Below are 19,374 nucleotides of genomic sequence, written 5' to 3' on the forward strand. Positions count from 1 at the left end.
GCTCAAACTCATGTCCATTGAGTCAGTGATGCCATCCAGCCATCTCATCCTCTGTCTCCCTCTTCTCTTCTTGCACTCAATCTTTCCCAGCATCAGGGTCTTTCTAGTGAATTGGCTCTTCGCATCAGGTGGCCAAAGTATTGGAGCTTCAGCTTCAGCATCAGTCCTTCCAATGAATATTCAGGGTTGATTTGATAATCCACTGGGTTAGAATCAAATGGTTAGCACAGTCTTCCAAGGAATGAGGCTGGATGACAATAGCAGTTTGTTCCATGAAAATGTTAGAAGAAACATTGGCTGAAACTACCCACCCTGGCCAGGCACCACAGTAATCATTTGCATGAGTTATTTTATGATAGGAGATCCTGGTAAGGAACACAGAACTAACAAAGCACCACCAACAGGAAGAATTTTGGAAAGGTCAAAAGGAGACATCACATATCCTACTGACCTTCCGGAATCCTCCTTGCCGGAATCCATCTTGGGTGAGCAATGCATGTGCCACCAGAAAGGACCCCGAGCAAGAGTAACTGGCCAGAGACAACCTGGAAGCTAATTCCATCACCATAAGACCCGAGACTGAGCCATGGGACAGAACAGTCCTCCTGGGTTCCCTAACTCTCCTCTAACTCTCCTCCCTCCATTCAGGCGCCCCTTCCCAACAAAGTCTCTTGTTTTGTCAGCACGTATATCTCCCTAGACCACTCATTTCTGAATGTTAGATAAAAGCCCCCTGTTGGGCTCCCCCTTCCCACAACAAAAATGCCTACAGACCTCCCCAGCCACCTGCCCAGGGAGAGAGCTCTGGGCATGTACTTACCTAGCAATTTGTAGAGGAGGTTCAGAATTTCTTTCCAGGCCATCCCACTCTCCTCCCTGGCGATCCCTGCGAAGTGTGCTATGCTATTGTAGATATTTAAGCGATCAATGCAGTTTAACACAAGGGCTAACATTCCCTGTGAAGGCGAGTTGGGGAAAAAAGTAAAAATAGGTAAGATCTCAGGATCCCTTTTGTTCTCCCCCTCCCATATCATTCACCTTTCAAAGCTGATGATACTAATGTGCAAACAGACCTTCACAGTGCCAATTTGGGTTTTGTTTTTGCCTCCCCAAAACAAAATATGCATTTTTTTATGCCTTAGAGACCTAAATAGCATCCATTTTGGAAGTGAGTCAGCAGTCTCCTCTCACGGGCTTGCCCCCACGTGTTTAACTTACACCAAGGACGTAGTGCGGAAGAGGGAACACGAATGAGTCTCACAGAAGCCTGTTCTGTCTGGTGTGAAATGATTCTGACTCATCTAGAAACAGCCCTTGGATATAGGATCTATTTTTCTTTAAGACGCAAAGAATGTGCATCTCCCCATCTGCTCCAAAAAGGGAATTTAGAGACAATAAGACTAAAAGAGGATTTTCTAAAATGACCTTTCCATCTAATTTACAGTACTATGCCACCCAGTAAAAACATCTGTGCCCAGCTGTTCTTAAAGAGCAGGAGGGAAATGGTTTAAGTGTAGTTTCAGCAGTCTATAAAGGCACACAGAATATTCCCCCAGCCAAAGGCTCAGTAGGGACAGGTCTACTTCCCACACTGCCAACTTTAGAAATGCCCAAAGGACAAGCCCTGTCCATAGGAATGCAAAGCTGCAGGAATATGACCATGGCCTTGAAATTAATGCCAAATCATCATGTCCAAGCTCAGAAGAGCCATGTGATCTAAGATCACACACAGTCAGGGATGGAGCCAGAACTAGGGCCAGGACTCCGTGAGCGCCAAGTTAGTATTTTCCCCATAGCTATGCCCATCCCTCGTGACTCAGATGCTCAAGTTCACCTTGAGGCACAGTAGCGTCTGTATTTCTTAAACCAGCTCCCCAGGCATTTCTGATGTGGTGGAACCTGGGGATTCATACTTTCCCAACAAAGTTCTAAGGTAATTCTGACACCTTCCAAAATTTGGGAATCACAGCTAATGCCACACTCTCATAGCTGAGATTGTATGAAAGACGAATTTTGGATACATGGGTGACATTGAGGCTTTAAATTAATCTGGTTTGAATGGACCAAAGTAGAAGCATGACAATGTTTGCTGCTGATGTGATCCAGGTGCTGACAGGGAAGGGTAACTTCCAGTGAATCTTCTTCTTTCCAGCTTTCTCTCTTTCTCGAATGCATGCATGCATGGAGACAAAGAGACTGCATGGAGACTGTGTAAACTGCAGTCATTGGGGTACTTCTTGCTCTGGACACAAAGAGCATCTCATCTTTTCAATGTTTTGGACTTACCTCTTCCTTGAAAAGATTCTGTCTGTTTTTGAGGGAGCGGAGCTTGTTCTGCTTGCCTTCATGCTGCATCCCCTCCTCTGGGGGCTGGAAGTAGGCAATCAGGTCGTGTAAGGTCTGCAGGACCTCTTCTATCGGCAGGGTGACTGGGGCAGCGGTGCGACTGTTTCCACTGAAACCACAAGATGGACATGGCTTAGGCAGTGGGTCTCTAGCAGGACCCTGACGAGTGTCCACTAGGTCCTGGCTCCTCCCTGCCCTGAACTGGGCACATGGACAGGTATGGTTGTCGGGTACCTGGGAGAGTCGCTGTAGAGATAACCTCAAATTGAAGTTTGCTGACAAACAGCATAATGGGAAGGAATCTCTGATTTAATTTTAAAACCATTGCATAAATCAAGGGAAAGGAGCCCTGGCTGTCTGCCAGGTCTTCCTTTTTAAGCAGAAGTGCTTTTATAGATAATTATTAACCCATAGTTCTTTTAGACTACCACACATTCCTGAGACAGGTTAAGCATCAGTTGGAAGGGGTTCATCACTGAGTCTCTTCCTCCATCTACATCTTTGCCCTTTGTCTCCCCCCATGTGTCTCTGTGATACTCTGTGGGTGTTTTCCTCTTAATGTTTGCAGGCACCCTATTTGTTGATGTGTTGATGTCTCCAACTTCCTCTGTGTGGCCTGCCTCTGTTTATCCACCCCCCACCAGTGTCCCATCTCTCAACATTCTTCTTCTCTGCTTCAACGTCCCCACCATCTCCCTCTGTTGTGTTCCTCCCATCCTACATGTATGTGAGTCTGACTCCCTCTGTCATAATTTTCCAAACAAATCTTATACCTGAATCCTTCCAACAGAGAGCGGCCACAAACCTCCACAGATGACAAAATGACCCTTTGTTTTCCCATCTCTTTGAGAGGTACACTGGTGAGCTTTTCAGAGGCCAAGGCTAAGAAGAGGAAGGGGGAATGGATGCAGTCTGTGGAACTGCATCTGAGACCCCATTGTCTGAGACCCTAGCGGAATGGGAACTTATTCCATGAGAGAATAACATCAGGGTTTTTCCTTCGTGGTCAGTTTCTAATGAGCTGTCCTTTACATTTACTGCAGATTTGCTTATATATCTGTCTGGACACATGGTAAAGAAAAGACTGTGATCTGGGCCTCAGATGAAGCTTATAAACAAGTCCCGAAAATATCCAGGTGATGAGATGACAATAATCCCACTTCTGTATAAAAACGCCAAGTGCACACAGTGAGAGGAGAGTGAATTACAGGCAGGAGGAACTTCTCAGCTGTGTGTTCTCTGCCCATGGCAGGTGCTCAGGAAGTGATTATTGAAGATTCTCTGGGATATTAATGAACTCAGAGACAGTGAGGAAGAGAATCCCATACGGATAAGAGGTAAAGGTTTGGGAAAAAGAACTCAATCAGAAATGACTCCCCAATTCCAGCTTCAGTAAGAATGAATACGTTTCCCTCAATATTTCTGGTCTAGTTGCAGAGCTTTTCTCTCTCCCTCTCTTTCTTTTTAAAAATTTAATATTTTCCATATACCAGAGACACTCAGGCCAGTTAAGTGACGAGTATGTCCTCATGTGATGAGAAATGAGGATGAAAGAAGAGATCTGTAGGCATTTCTGTAGCTTGACGGGGCAGCACATCACTATACAGAGGGTGGGAAAGCCCAGGGTATAGTCGCTGCCATTTAACAGTGAGGTCCTTTGAGTGCCTCTAAGACTCCTGAGCTTCAATCCCACACCTGAAAAATAGGAAGGTACACTCTATGTTTGCCAGGATCCTTCGGGTCTAATTTTTTTTTTTGTTTTTCCCTGTGGGTTCTCAGTGCTGGATCATTTCATCTCGCCTCTTGAAGAAACATCAATATGACAGTTCTCCAGGGAAAATGCCTCCTTCCTTCAAAAGAGAACATATAACATGTACTTGGCATTGAGGATACAACCTCTGAATGGCTTCATGATGCTTACAGTCTACTCTAGCACGTTGAGGGAGGAGACCCAGATGGATCTAGATCGACAGGGCCAAGAGGATGCCTCAGTTCAGAACTAATTACAACTGGCCCCCATCTCAGCTCAGCCTCCCTCCAGCCCCTAGAGCCCCTGTCCCATTATGTTCTCAGATCTTTGCCAAGGATTTCTTAAGTAAAAGCACAGGTGATTCTGAGTATTCACCATACAGTTACCATAATTATTTCTATATCATTCCCCTCCAAAAGCTAAACTCAGAGGACAGCTGGATAGCACCTTCTCTCTCCAGCAGGACTTCTGAGACTCCTCGGTCCATCACACTGTTCATTTGTCCTATGGGACATTTCCCAGCGACCACACAGGGGATGATGAGACAGTACAGGAAACTTAAAACATTATCTTCTTCATTGTTCTTTCTTCTTCATTCTTTATTCCTTTAACTTTAACTTGTTCTTGCAGAAGGTCAGTCTCTCTCTCTGGTTTCCATTTGTACATTGCATGCACTGTTGGTTTCTCAAAAGAGATGGGAGAAGAGAATCTACTTCCAAATTATGTTATCATCCTTCACTTTGCAGCTCTTGCCAAATGTAAGTACCATGGATTTTGTAGCCCTCACCCCTGCTGTACTGGTTTGCTATTCATTAGCCCTCCTTTCTTGTAAAACATCCTGTGTCAGGGAGAATCAAGAATTTCTCCTGTTGAAGGTGGGGCTTCCAGAAGTGACGAGCTCAGTGAGTTCTTTCTCCCAATAAAAGCAACAAAATTGGACAAAATCATTTAAAAAACTGTTTTAGGATTCTGGAAATTGACCAAAGGTATATAGGAAATTGAGTTTTTTTTTTTTAAATAATGAACCTTGGTAAGAACAGTGGGAGTCTATATTTCAGCCCCAGATTGTTCCCATTCTCTCCCCTAGCTCCATGGAAAATAAGGTCTAACAGGGTGAGGCAGGCCATGTGCAAGGTCCCAGACAGACACATTCAGGAAGAACCAGAGAGGGCCCCAGCTATCTATTCATCTCTGGCTGAATATGATGAGGCCCTGTGCAAGCAGAAAGTAAAATCCAGGAGGAACTTAAAACTGCCTGACCTTTGGGCATATTATCCAACCCACAAACAGGTCTATCTGCAAAGGGTAGCACGCTTGCCTCACAAGAAGTAAGTACTCCAAGCTGAAAGCAAATGACACCAGACACTAACTAGAGTCCATACTGAGAAATAAAGAGCAGTGGTAAAGATTACTATGCAGTTCAATGTAAAACAATATGAATATGTACCAGTGTTTCTCTTTTTTGTTCTTATACCTATTTAAAAATGCATAAAACAATAATTATAAAACTGTATTGCTGGGCTTATAACACATGAAGATATAATACATATATCAGTATTGTCACAAAGGAGTTGAGAGAGAAGAGAACAATATTGGAGCAAAGTTGATTTACTTGTTAAGTTCATATTAATGTGAAGTAGATTATTTCATATCAAAGACATACTAAGTTCCCTAGAGCAATTAAGAATGTAACTTTAAAAAGTAGTTAAAAACACTCAGAGGAATTAAAATTGTACTAGAAAATGTCAATTTAACACAAAAGAAAGCAGTAAAGGAAGAACAGAGGAACAAAAAGACATATAAAAATCAAATAGCAAAATGGCACACATGAAACCAATCATCTGAATAATTACACTATCTATAAATTCATTACACACACCAGTAAAAGGAAGAGACAGTCAGACTTCATTTGGGGGAAAAAAAGGTTCAAAGTAAGCTATCTACAAAACACATTTCCAATTCAAAGACAGAAATAAGTTGAGAGTAAGAGAACTGAAGATACATCATGCAAACAGTAACTGTAACTAGCATGTAAGACAGCTGGGGTGGCTTTACAAAATAAATTTTGAGACAAAAAGTATTCATATAAAAAGGGACTCAGCCATAAAAAAGAATAAACTTCTGCCATTTACAGAAACACAGATGGACCTAGAGATTATTATTCAGGGTGAAACAAGTCACACAGAAAAACACAAATACTATATAATATGGCTTATATGTGGAACCTGAAAAATAATGCAAATCAATGTATATATAAAACAGACTCACAGACAACAGAAAACAAATCTGTCGTTAACAAAGGAGAAAAGGAGGTAGGGAGGGACAAAATAGGGGTATGGGATTATCAGATACAAACTATTATGTATAAAATACATAAGCAACAAAGATATATTGTATAGCACAGGAAGTTATAGCCATCATCCTGTGATAACTTATAATGAATGCAATCTGCAAAAATAGTGAATCATCACAGTGTACGCCTGAAACTAATATAATATTGTAAATCAACTCTATTTCAATTTCAAAGAAAAGAAACACTTGGGGAAAATTTTTAAGAAAAGAAAAGAGGGAGACATTTTATAAGAATCAGTTTGGGGGGAAGATTTATTTATTATAAACTCCTTGGTGGCTCAGACGGTAAAGAATCTGCACGCGGTGTGGGAAACCCAGGTGTGATCCCTGCATTGGGAAGATCCCCTGGAGAAGGTAAAGGCTACCCGCTCCAGTATTCCTGCCTGGAAAATTCCATGGACAGAGGAGCCTGATGGGTTACACTCCATGGGACTGCAGAGTTGGATATGACTGAGTGACTAATACTTCCACTTTCAAAGCACCCAATACAGAGACCAAAATATGTGAAGTAAAAATTGACAGAATTGAGGGAGAAATAGACAATTCAACAATAATACTGATTTCAATCACATTCTCAAGCAGATAATGTAATAAACTATACAAATAAAGGACAAAACCACACCATCAACTCAATAGACAGAAAGAATTTGACAACATCTAACTAACATTCATTCAATATATAAAAAGCTCTCATCAAGCTAGAAGAGAACTTCCTCAACTTGATGAAAGATATCTACGAAAACTCTGCAAGTAAGTACCAAACTTAATAGTCAAAGACCAAATGTTTTCCCACTAAGATCAAGAACAAGACAAGGATGTCTGTTCTCTCTACTTTATTCCGTATTGCAGTAGATGTTCTATCCAGGGCAATCATGCAAAATAAAATAGAAATGAAGGGCATTCATTCTTATTGGAAAGGAAAAAAACACTCCTTTTATTCACAGATGACACAATTCTGTATGTGGAAAATTCTAAAGAATCCACACCAAAAAATACCTTCACTATAATAAAAAATTTCATCTAGGTCATAGGATACATGGCTGACATTTTAAAAACTCAATTTCTACATGTCAGTATATATAGACACCAGCAGTGAACAATCTGAAATGAAATTAAGAAAAAAAAATGAATGAAATTAAGAAAACACCTCCATTTGTAGTTGCATCAAAAATAAATACTGTGTAGATTTCATAAAAAAGTGTAAGGTTTATATACTGGAAAATCTAATACCTTGTTGAAAGGAATCCAAGAAGAATAAATGAATGGACAGACATTCTGTGTTTATGGACTGAAAGATTTATTAAGATAGAAATTTCCCAAAACTGATGTATAGATCCACTGCAATATCTATCAAAATCCCTGCAGGCTTTCCTACAAAAATTGATAAATTCACCCTTGAATTTATATGGGAATGCAAAGGATCAGAAGAGTCAAAATAATATAAAAAAAAAAAAGCACAACATTGTAGGAGGACTCACTCTATCTGATTTTAATACTTATTATAAAGCTATATTAATCAAGATAGTGCTATTTTACTATAAACATGTTTTAGTATATAAGATGAGTACACTTGTGTATCTCTCTCCATATATATATATACACACACATACAGAATCATGTATATATATACATACATGTATACCTTTTTGTGTATGTATGTGTGTACAATTTATATATGTAATACATATTTAAAATACACAGAAATACTCTTAGGCAATAAGAAGGAACAGAGCACCATTACATATTGCAATAGGGATGAACCTCAAAAATGTAATGCTAAATGTAAAGGCCAGATTCGACAGACCACATATTGTATGGTTTATCAATTTAATGCATTAAAATGTGAGAGAAGCAGATGATAGGTTGCCTAGGGCTGGGAGTGGTAACTAGTATAAACTGCAACAGGCATAAGGAATCCTTTTGGGGTGATGAAAATGTTCTAAAACTGAACAGTAACAATGGCTGTACAGTTGCATAAATTTATTAAAATTCACAAAGTTGTACGCTTAAAGGGATGGATTTTATGATATGCAAATTATAACCCAATAAAGCTGTTTAAAAATAATTTTCCCATTGTTAGGCATGTAACTCCCACTGAATTTTTAAAAATAACAGCTTTATTGAAATATAGTTCATGTATTATAACATAATCTATTCAAATGGTACAATAGTTTTTACTATATTTACAGAGTTGTGCAACCATGACCTAAGTCAATTTTAGAATTTTTCATCAGCTTTCCCTCAAATCCCATACCCCAAAGTAGTCACTCCCCCTTTTCACCTGCTATCACACCATTCCCAGATCTATTTTCTGTTTCTACAGATTTGTCTATTATAGATATTTCATATAAAAGCAGTAATACAATATGTAGTCTTTTGTGACTGGCTTTTTTTTCACTGAGCATAAAGCTCAACATTCAGAAAATTAAGATCATGGCATCTGGTTCCATCACTTCATGGCAAATAGATGGGTAAACAGTGGAAACAGTGTCAGGCTTCATTTTTTTGGGCTCCAAAATCACTGCAGATGGTGACTGCAGCCATGAAACTAAAAGACACTTACTCCTTGGAAGGAAAGTTAGGACCAACCTAGACAGCATATTAAACAGCAGAGACATCACATTGCCAACAAAGTTCCATCTAGTCAAGGCTATGGTTTTTCCAGTGGTCATGTATGGGTGTGAGAGTTGGATTGTGAAAAAAGCTGAGTGCCAAAGAATTGATGCTTTTGAACTATGGTGTTGGAGAAGACTCTTGAGAGTCCCTTTGACTGCAAGGAGATCCAACCAGTCCGTCCTAAAGGAGATCAGTCCTGGGTGTTCATTGGAAGGACTGATGCTGAAGCTGAAACTCCAGTACTTTGGCCACCTGATACAAAGTGTTGACTCACTGGAAAAGACCCTGATGCTGGGAGGGATTGGGAGCAGGAGGAGAAGGGGACGACAGAAGATGAGATGGCTGGATGGCATCACCGACTCGATGGGCATGAGTTTGAGTAAACTCCAGGAGTTTGTGATGGACAGGGAGGCCTGGCGTGTTGCGATTCATGGGGTCGCAAAGAGTTGGACACAACTGAACGACTGAACTGAACTGAATATTTACACGGTTCATTTATGTTGTAGTGTATGTTAGAACTTCATACCTTTTTACAGACATATAATATTCTGGTATATGGATAGAGCATCATTTATTTATTCATTCATCAGCTGATAGACATTTACATTGCTACCACTTTTTGTCTGTTGTGAGTAATGCTGCTTTGAACATTTGTGTACAAGTTTTTGTGTGGTTATCTGAGGAGGCCCACAAAAAGCTGAGAAAAGAAGAGAAGCGAAAGGCAAAGGAGAAAAGGAAAAATATACACATCTAAATGCATAGTTCCAAAGACTAGCAAGGAGAGATAAGAAAGCCTTTCTAAGTGATCAATGCTAAGAAATAGAGGAAAACAATAGAATGAGAAAGACTAGAAATCTCTTCAAGAAAGAGATACCAAGGGAACTTTCATACAAAGATGGACACAATAAAGGACAGAAACAGTATGGACCTAACAGGAGCAGACGATATTAAGAGGTGGCAAAAATACACAGAAGGACTAAACAAAAAAGATTTTAAAGATAACCATGATGGTGTGATCACTCCCCTATAGCCAGACATCCTGGAACGTGAAGTCAAGTGGGCCTTAGGAAGCATCAGTATGAACAAAGCTAGTGGAGGTGATGGAATTCCAGCTGAGCTATTTCAAGTCCTAAAAGATGATGCAGTTAAATTCTTGCACTCAATATGTTTGGAAAACTCAGCAGTGGTGACAGAACTGAAAAAGGCCAGTTTTCACTACAATCCCAAAGAAAGGCCGTGTCAAAGAATGTTCAAACTACTGCACAACTGCACTCATCACACATGCAAAGTAATGCTCAAAATTCTCCAAGCTAGGCTTCAATAGTACATGAACCAAGAGGTTCCAGACGTTCAAGCTGGATTTAGAAAAGGCAGAGGAACTAGAGATCAAATTTCTAACATCCGTTGGATCATCAAAAATCAAAAGAGTTCCAGAAAAACATCTGCTTCTGCTTTATTGACTATGCCAAAGCCTTTGACTGTGTGGATCACAACAAACCATGGAAATTTCTTAAGGAGATTGACCAGACCACCTTACCTGCCTCCTGAGAAACCTGTATGCAGGTCAAGAAGCAACATTTAGAACTGGACATGAAACAACAGACTGATTCAAAATTGGGAAACAAGTACGTCAAGGCTGTATATTGTTATCCTGCTTATTTAACTTATATGCAGAGTACATCATGCAAAATGCCAGGCTGGATGAAGCACAAGCTGGAATCAAGATTATGGAAGAAATCTCAATAACCTCAGATATGCAGAAGACACCACCCTATGGCAGAAAGTGAAGAGGAACTAAAAAACCTCTTGACGAAAGTGAAAGAGGAGACTGAAGAAGCTGGCTTAAAGCTCAACATTCAGAAAACTAAGATCATGACATCTGGTCCCATCTCTTCATGGGAAGTAGATGAGGAAACAGTGGAAACAGTGGCTGATTTTACTTTTTTGGGCTCCAAAACCACTGCAGATGGTGACTGCGACCATGAAATTAAAAGACACTTGCTCCTTGGAAGAAAAGCTATGACAAACCTAGACAGTGTATTAAAAAGCAGAGATATTACTTTGCTGACAAAGGCCCATATAGTCAAAGCTATGGTTTTTCCAGTAGTCATGTATGGATGTGAGAGTTGAACCATAAAGAAGGCTAATCACTGAAGAACTGATGCTTTTGAACTGTGGTGTTGGAGAAGACTCTTGAGAGTCCCTTGGACAGCAAAGAGATCAAACCAGTCAATACTAAAGGAAATCAGTTCTAAATATTCATTGGAAGGACTAATGCTGAAACTGAAGCTCAATACTTTGGCCACCTGATGCGAAGAACAGACTCATTTGAAAAGACCCTGATGCTGGGAAAGATTGAAGGCAGGAGGAGAAGGGGATGGCAGTGGATGAGATGGTTGGATGGCATCACCAACTCAATGGACATGAGTTTGAGCAAGCTCCGGGAGATGGTGAAGGACAGGGAAACCTGGCGTGCTGCTATCCATGGACTCACAAAGAACTGGACATGCCTGAGCAACTGATCAATATTTACTATCTCTTGGGCACATACTGAGGAATGAAACTGCTGAGGCATATGGTAACTCTAGGCTTAATATTTTGAGGAATTCCCAGACTGTATTCCATGGTGGCTACAACATTTTACATTCCCACCAGCAGTGTATGAAGGTTCAATTTCTCCACATCCTGTCCCACACTTCTAATTGATAGTCTTTTTGGTTACAGCCATGCTAGTGAGAATGAAGTGTTATCTCATTGTGGTTCTAATTTAATTTTTTCTGATGGCATTGAACATATTTTCATATGCTTATGGCCATTTGTATATTATCTTTGGAGAAATGTCTGTTTAGATCCTTCATCCATTTTTAAGTTGGTCTATTTGTCTTTTTAATGTTGAGATGTGAGAGTTCTTCATTTTGGATACAATTCCCTTATCAGATCTATGATTTGCAAATACTCAGGAGTTGTTTTTTCACTTTCTCCATGGTGCCCTTTACAGCAAAAAAGCTTTTGATTTTGATAAAGTCCAATGTATCTACTTTTTCTTCTGTAGGTTTTGTTTTTGGTATGATATTGAATAAAGCATTGCTTAAATCAAGGTCATGATGATTTGAGCCTATGTTTTCTCACCCAGGTTTTATAGTTTTAAGTTTTACAATTAGGTCTTTAATCCATTTTGACTTAATTTTTGTAAATGTGTGAATTAGGGGCCTTGCCTTAAGAAAGATAAAAGGGCAGAAGTTGAGAGAATTGAGAATTAGATAAAACCATCCACTCCCTATGGTAATGGTTGTGGTCTAGTCCAGACTACATGCAAGATTCACATATGCATGTAGCTAATTTTTTCTGCCTATACCAAGCCATTCATTCTTACCCTCTTTCTGTGAAGAAGGGGAACAGTTTGGATGTAACACAGAATAGCAAGTAGGATATATTTTCTTCAAGGATCATGGGAAATCAGTGGTGGAGCCAAAATCAGGCAAAGATCATTGACTTTCAGGCCTCAGTCCCACCTTGTGGCAAGAATACCCCTACCATCTGATTTCCTTCCTTCAATTTAATATCAAGACCCTCTAGTTTGCAACCCACCAGAGATGATATTTCTCAGCCTTCGTTTAGCTAGGTGTGGCCATGTGACTAGTGTTAGCTAACAGAATGCCAGATAAGGCGATCTACTTCTGGGTTATATTTTTTTAAAAAAGAACTGTCTTGCCCTCTACTTCCTCTCTCTTCTCATCTTTTCAGGTCAGACCTCAGACATGGTGCTAGTACACTATTTTTAATCACATGGTTGAAGAATACATACCAGGACAGTTGGTTCTCAACTGTGAATTATCTGGGGAGCTCTAATAAAAAGCTTGTGTTTGGACCCCATCCCAGAGATTCTAAAGCTCAGATAGTAAAGCGTCTGCCTACAATGCAGCAGACCCGGGTTCAATCCCTGGGTTGGGAAGTTCTCCTGGAGAAGGAAATGGCAACCCACTCCAGTATTCTTGCCTGGAAAATCCCATGGACGGAGGAGCCTGGGAGGCTACAGTCCATGGGATCGCAAACAGTTAGACATGACAGAGCGATTTCACTTTCACTTTCCAGAGATTCTGATGTAATTGGTTGAAGATGCTACCTCGGCATCACGATGTTAAAAGCTTCCCAGATGAATCTAGTACTTGGCCAAGTTTAAAACCTTTATCACAGGGCAGTGGTCTGTAAACTTTAGCATGCATCAGCAACAACTGGAGGACCCATCAAAACTCAATTTTTCTGAGGCACCACTCTTAGGTGTTTGATTAGGTCTACCTGGGATAAAACCCAAGAATTTGTATTTTTGACAAGTTCCCAGGTAATGCTGCTGGACTGGACATACTTTAGGAACCTATAGAGATTTCAAAGCGGCACGACAGACGGAAGCTGAGTCCCAGTAGCAGGATGGTCTGTTTTCCCTAAACCACTTGCCTCCCCTATACTATTACTTGAAAAAGAAATGTTTATTCTGAACCACAATAGCAGCTTAGCCTGTATCCTAACTAATACATATACCTTGGATCACAGTGATTCAACAGGAAGGAAAATAAAGGCATAGCATTTTTTTCTCATTTCATGCAGATCCACCCATGCAACTGAAATCCTCGAGGCTTTAGAGAGATTTTCCTATGTGAGAAGGATGGCTTGCAACACTGCACTGTTTACAACAGAATCTGTTTTTTTGTGTGTGTGTGGTTAATTGGTGAATACAATCCAGAATTCTATTCTGGCAGCACTGTTGAGGCTGGAAGGATTATGATCCAAGTAGGTAGTTAAGTTACTTTCCCCATTTAAGTCCCAGTCATAGGTGGGTGACCCAAGCATTCCATGCAAATCTCCTTGTGTCCAAACCACAGCAACAATTTTGAAAGAGGTAGAAAATCTTTCTAAATAGCACAGAGGTTGTAGATCCATTTTTTTCTCTCTCCTCCCCTGTTCATGCACTAATACAAAGGGGACCTACAGCGCTCCATCTCTTTCTACTTAATTTTCTTAAGAAGACCTTGGCTGTTTATGGCGCCAACCTGAATACCAACTAATGACACCAACTAAAGAGGCTTGGGCGTTTGTTGGGCCAAGAGTGAAGCTGGTAGGAGCTCACCTACTGGGAAATGTTTCAATCCCAAGCTCTTTCTGGTAGAACTCTTTGCTGGTACATAATTATTTCCTGAAAATTCATAGTATTAAAAGGGGGTGGTCGGTGGGATCGGATGGCTGCAAAATAGAAACCCTTGAGTAGAGAAAAGGAAGGAACTCACATACCTTACAAACTGGCTGAATAAGGCGGTCGTGTTCCGGATGATCCGAGCAGCCTGGGACTCCTCACGCTGGCATCGCTGCAGTGTTAACCCATCATCCATGTGGCCTTCCTGATGGAGTATCACCTATCCCAGGGCCAAGGACACCAGGGCCAGGTTACATTGGACAGTCAATGTTTTTTGCAGTATTTTCCTCATCCCTTGTATTCCTTCAATGGACCAAGTTCCCCTGTGTTCATTTTGAAAGTGGGACATTAACAAAGTTATTTTGCCCATACACCCAATTACTGACATATGATTCATTCCTGAGACACAGTGCTTTGATGAAAACAAAATTTTATGTGCCACTCTGGTTTGAGGTACAATAAATTCCTTGGGCCTGGATGGCCAATTTGAATGGGTGAAAACAAGTTTTATGATAGATTTTTTTCTCTTAAAAAGAACACAAAAACTTATCTCTGGAAATGAGAAAAATCACTACGTTCAGAGCCTTTTTTCTCCAGAGATAAAGCAAGGAAGTAGAAAGATAAGTTAAAGTAAAATCCTCTAAAACTTTCTACTGGGATGAGGTGTGACTTTCTCCCCCGAAGGATGGCTACACTGGGTTGGTTGACTGGAACCAGGGAAGCAGCTTGAGACCGTAGTCTGCTTCTCATGGATCTAGAGACGGGGGTTGAAAACATGGGCTGAGGTACCAGCCAACCTGACTTCTAACTCTTCTAGGTCACTTCTTAGCAGTGTGACTTTCAGCAAATTATTTAACCTCTCTCTGCTCTGACTTCACCATCTGCAGGTGGACTTATTTTAGTGGTTTGTTTGGAAGACTAGATGATTTACATGTCAGTCATTTAGCATGTTACCTACAATATAAAAGGTATTCAATGAATATTTGTTATAAGGGACAGCATATTACAGATCTCAGATCAGTTGTTAGGAAGTTAAGTACACTTATTGCCCACCAATGACATCATGATACTTTTTTTTTTTTAATGGGGCTAGCAGCTTTTGGTGTGGAGGTCAGTGCTTTTTTTCCTCTTGAAAGGGCCAACCAAATATGTGTGGTTATTAACTGGGATGGTTTGACCCTGATTCAGGTCAGGAATTCAGGTCAGGGTCAAATTCTGATTCAACTTCCTGGCATGGTTTCCGCTTGATGTGAATAAGTGAACGGGGACCATCTGTAGGTCCTAGGGAGGTGGGGTGGGAGTCAGTCAGTAAATATGTCAATTAAACAAAACATGTGGCTCCAAAAAATATCTTGAGAATGAGGATTTTTGGTATCTCTCATTTTTAGCACAAATAAACAACCCATTTCCTCCTTTCCAGGTGAAAATCTCTCATTTTGTATTCTTCTGAAAATGCACCCTGATTTAATGAATTCACCCAGGAAGAAGCATGCTGGCTTGCATAAATTTATGTTCATTTTTGAAGAGACCTGCATCTCATCTATATACTGTAGCTTAAGCATTAGCAAAGGATGCCCTTACTATTGGATTTCACCAACTCTTTCAAAACATTACTTTGAGATTCCCAGCAACTGCTTATCAATGTTGCATTTAGATTTGGCAATACATCTCACTAGGTTTACTCTGGCCTTAGTCCCAGCTTTTGGGTCCCTAAAGACCCACCTCCTTATGTTTTGCTCGTTCAGATAACACATTCAAACCGGCCAGTCAAACAAGAATGTAATGAGAAATGGGGGAAATGCAGCTGTTAGAACGTTGTTATTATGTGTCCTATTGATCGCTGCAGCTCAGGTCCTAAGGTCTTTTTTTTTTCCTGGAGGAATTCCATAACTGACATCAGAAAGCAGAAGCTGAAGATGGTAATGGAAAGAGAGTGCTTCCTTAAAGGTGAGTTACCATTCATCAGGTTTCTCACTATGTCTATTTCCCACTGGTTTTTCTAAATTCCTATTTTGTTTCACAAAACAATTAACAAGATTGGACATCCTTTGTATTTTTAGAGGAGAGCTTAACTTGTTCTTCAGGAAATGGAGCTGGGAAGCCCTGACAAAGGCTTAGCATTATGGCATCATTTAGAGAGAGTTTCTGAAAGCATCTCCCAAATCCACATTCCAGCAGTTAAATGGACTTATGGACTATGGTCCCAGAAGAAAAAGGCAGGGACAGGCACAATAAACCAACATCATAAACTGGGGTCTCCCCTAGTTGACAGGGTCCTTCAAGGATGTCCCCACCTACCCAGAGTTAGAGCCCAGATCTACAAATTCTACTCTATTTCAATATCATCTTTATCTTAGTAGCTGTGGAAAATTGTGGAAACTCTAGATGATATTATCACACTCTTCAGAGGATTGCATTTTCTCCTGATAGGTTGTTAGGGGAGATGATCAGATTTTGGCAGCTATTTTCCATTCGCCCTTACTCCTGGGGTAGAGCCCTTATTTGGAATTCAATTGAAAGTCTACTGTATGTTCAAGGCCATTCCAGCCCAAGGGACTTTGCACCCCAACCTCTGTCTCCCTAGTACTGTCACACTGTTCACATCTCTGCTTTGCTCTTCTCCACCACAGAGAAATACCATTTTCTGTTTGCCATCTTAGCTTTATACCCCATTCATGGTCAGCTTAAGATACTAGGAGAAACTGCATTTAGAACTTCAAGTTCATGCTTCTACAGCTTCCTCCACTCTGGAATATGGTCCCTTAAGTCCCAGAAACCTCGGCTGACCTTACCACAATTATGGCTCTCCAACCCATAGAACTAACAGGCGATCCCATTCCTCATGTGATAACTCAGCAAGACACTGAGGCCAAAGTGGTGATAGAGCAGGAACTCACTTTAGTGCACTTCCATTCTAGTGGGATCTTCAGCACTCACGTCCTGGGTGCCTTGCTGTTGAAATCTTCAGATGGTTTATCTGTTTCCATGTTCAGTCCAGCCTCTACAATTGTTGGCAGAGGAAGGGCTGGGCTCATACAAGCAGTCTTTGTGGCCTCGTATTCTATTTTCTACCAGAGAGTCTCTGTGGCCTCGTATTCTGTTTTCTATCTCCTTTTCATAATTGTCCCTTTTCCTTGTAAATTTTACTTTGCACAAAAATAAGCTATTACCTTATGGGTTCCCCCCAACCTACTTTCTTACAATAATCAGCATTCTGGGAAATTTTTCATCACCTCCATATTAGGCTGACCTACACAAACTACAGTGTACAATGTTTCCTAGAACCTTATCAAGGGACTCCTTGACTATCCAGACCTGTGTTTTGTATGGGCTTTTTTTTTTTTTTTTTTTTTAAGCATGCCTTGAACATCTATTTCCTGGTTCCTATCAAAAGAAACCTTATTATGGCAGTTGACTTTCTGGAAAAAAAAAAAGATGTTCTGTGTATTCAAGCCAGATTTCCCACTGTCACAGGCTGTAACAGGTCACTGAGATCTGGATCCATTCTCTGTGGATATAGTATCATTCAACAGTATCTCATCTTTCTGCATGTTGGTTCCTGTGTGCTTGTTATCATGCAATCTGCATCTCTCTGTAGGGATTCTATTTAGTCTGTATATTATGAAAACTGCACAGTAACTCAATTATCCACTTAAATGAAAGGAGCAATGATGTGGATAATCCCCAAACAGCATACCACTAAAAGTCATTTAGTACAGGTTTTAGAGCACAAGGAACATATTCTATCCCCTCTTCACAGATTTGTCATCTATTTAACTTTTTCTTTTCCACACTGAATATGAAGTCAGAGTAACCACACTAGGCTACACACTCTGTCACAGAAATAATTCTTCAGAATAGTAAGAATTTTTGTTTAGTTGTTGTGTCCAACTCTTTTGCGACACCTTGGACTTGTAGCCTGCCAGTCCCTTCTGTCCATGGAATTCTAGAGGCAAAAATACTGGAATGGGTTGTCATTTCCTTCTCCAGGGGATCTTCCTGACCTAGGAATCGAACCCACACCTGCACTGGCAGGCTGATTCTTTGCCACTGACCCATCTGGGAAGCTAAGAAGTAAAAATCCATCATGCCCACCTTATTCCCACAATCACTTCTCATGCCTAGTTGCTTCCAGCCTTTCTGATCCCTTACCTTTCTTTTCAGAGGTCCCAGGCGGGATGTCTTGGCATCTTGTGCTTTGTAGGTCACCCACAGCCCACTGGCTATATGTTGGACAAAGCAGACAGAGTCTCCATACTTGATTTCTGGGACTCCCATGCCTTCTATATCTCGCTTGTGACTGGAATCCAATTTCTCCTTGATTTCCTATTTCACAGAAATGAAACAAATGTAGGCATGTCTGATTAAATAGAAATGCAATGTATAAAACAGGTCACTGGTGCAGAATTTGTAAGCCAAGGAACCGATTACCAGGATAATCATGATGTGCCTGTCCAAGCCAGGATTTTAGAAAGGCTTGCTTCCCTTATTTGCTGCTAATTGTAAAATCAATGGATTTCATGTTTTGGCTATGTTAGTGATTATTTATATCCATGGGAAATGGAGGCAGCCTATAGTGTCTCTCTTTGGTTCTGGTTTTATATAATTTTCCACTGTTTTTTTACTTTTCCTTATCCTGACTTAGGTACCTTAATGAAAGTGAAAGTAAAGTGAAAGTGAAGTTGCTCAGTCGTGTCCGACTCTTTGCCACCCTGTGGACCGTAGCCTACCAGGCTCCTCCATCCATGGGATTCTCCAGGCAAGAATACTGGAGTGGGTTACCATTTCCTTCTCCAGGGGATCTTCCCAACCCAGGGATCGAACCCAGGTCTCCTGCATTGGAGGCAGATGCTTTAACCTCTGAACCACCAGGGAAGCCCAGATACCTTAATAACTCACTGTTAATAGCCAAATAACTTATTTTCAGCAAGTTGTACCTTCTATGATTTTAATAGTTATCTTATATAAAAGCCTTCATTTGGGGCTTTAAATATATCTGTTAAAATGATAAAAATATCTTTTATAGAAATCAGCAGAGGAAACAGACTCTTGCAGCAGGTAGAGGGCCACTATGCCTTAAGTCTAATGCAGTAATTCTTGTATTAGCTTCCTTTATATTTTTAGT

The 19,374-nt window shown here is 40.5% G+C and overlaps 1 protein-coding gene across 1 annotated transcript in view; it reads right to left on the reverse strand.

The window, feature by feature from the left end:
- The window catches only part of RYR3 (ryanodine receptor 3), a 546,114-nt gene that overhangs the window by 257,900 nt on the left and 268,840 nt on the right, over positions 1–19,374 (reverse strand). Inside the window, 4 exon segments of the mRNA XM_070468944.1 lie at positions 821–956; positions 2,287–2,455; positions 14,348–14,469; positions 18,402–18,575. Of these exon segments, the coding sequence (XP_070325045.1) occupies positions 821–956; positions 2,287–2,455; positions 14,348–14,469; positions 18,402–18,575 (601 nt within the window).

This window comes from Odocoileus virginianus, chromosome 6 (assembly GCF_023699985.2).
Source record: "Odocoileus virginianus isolate 20LAN1187 ecotype Illinois chromosome 6, Ovbor_1.2, whole genome shotgun sequence".
Lineage (NCBI taxonomy): Eukaryota > Metazoa > Chordata > Mammalia > Artiodactyla > Cervidae > Odocoileus > Odocoileus virginianus.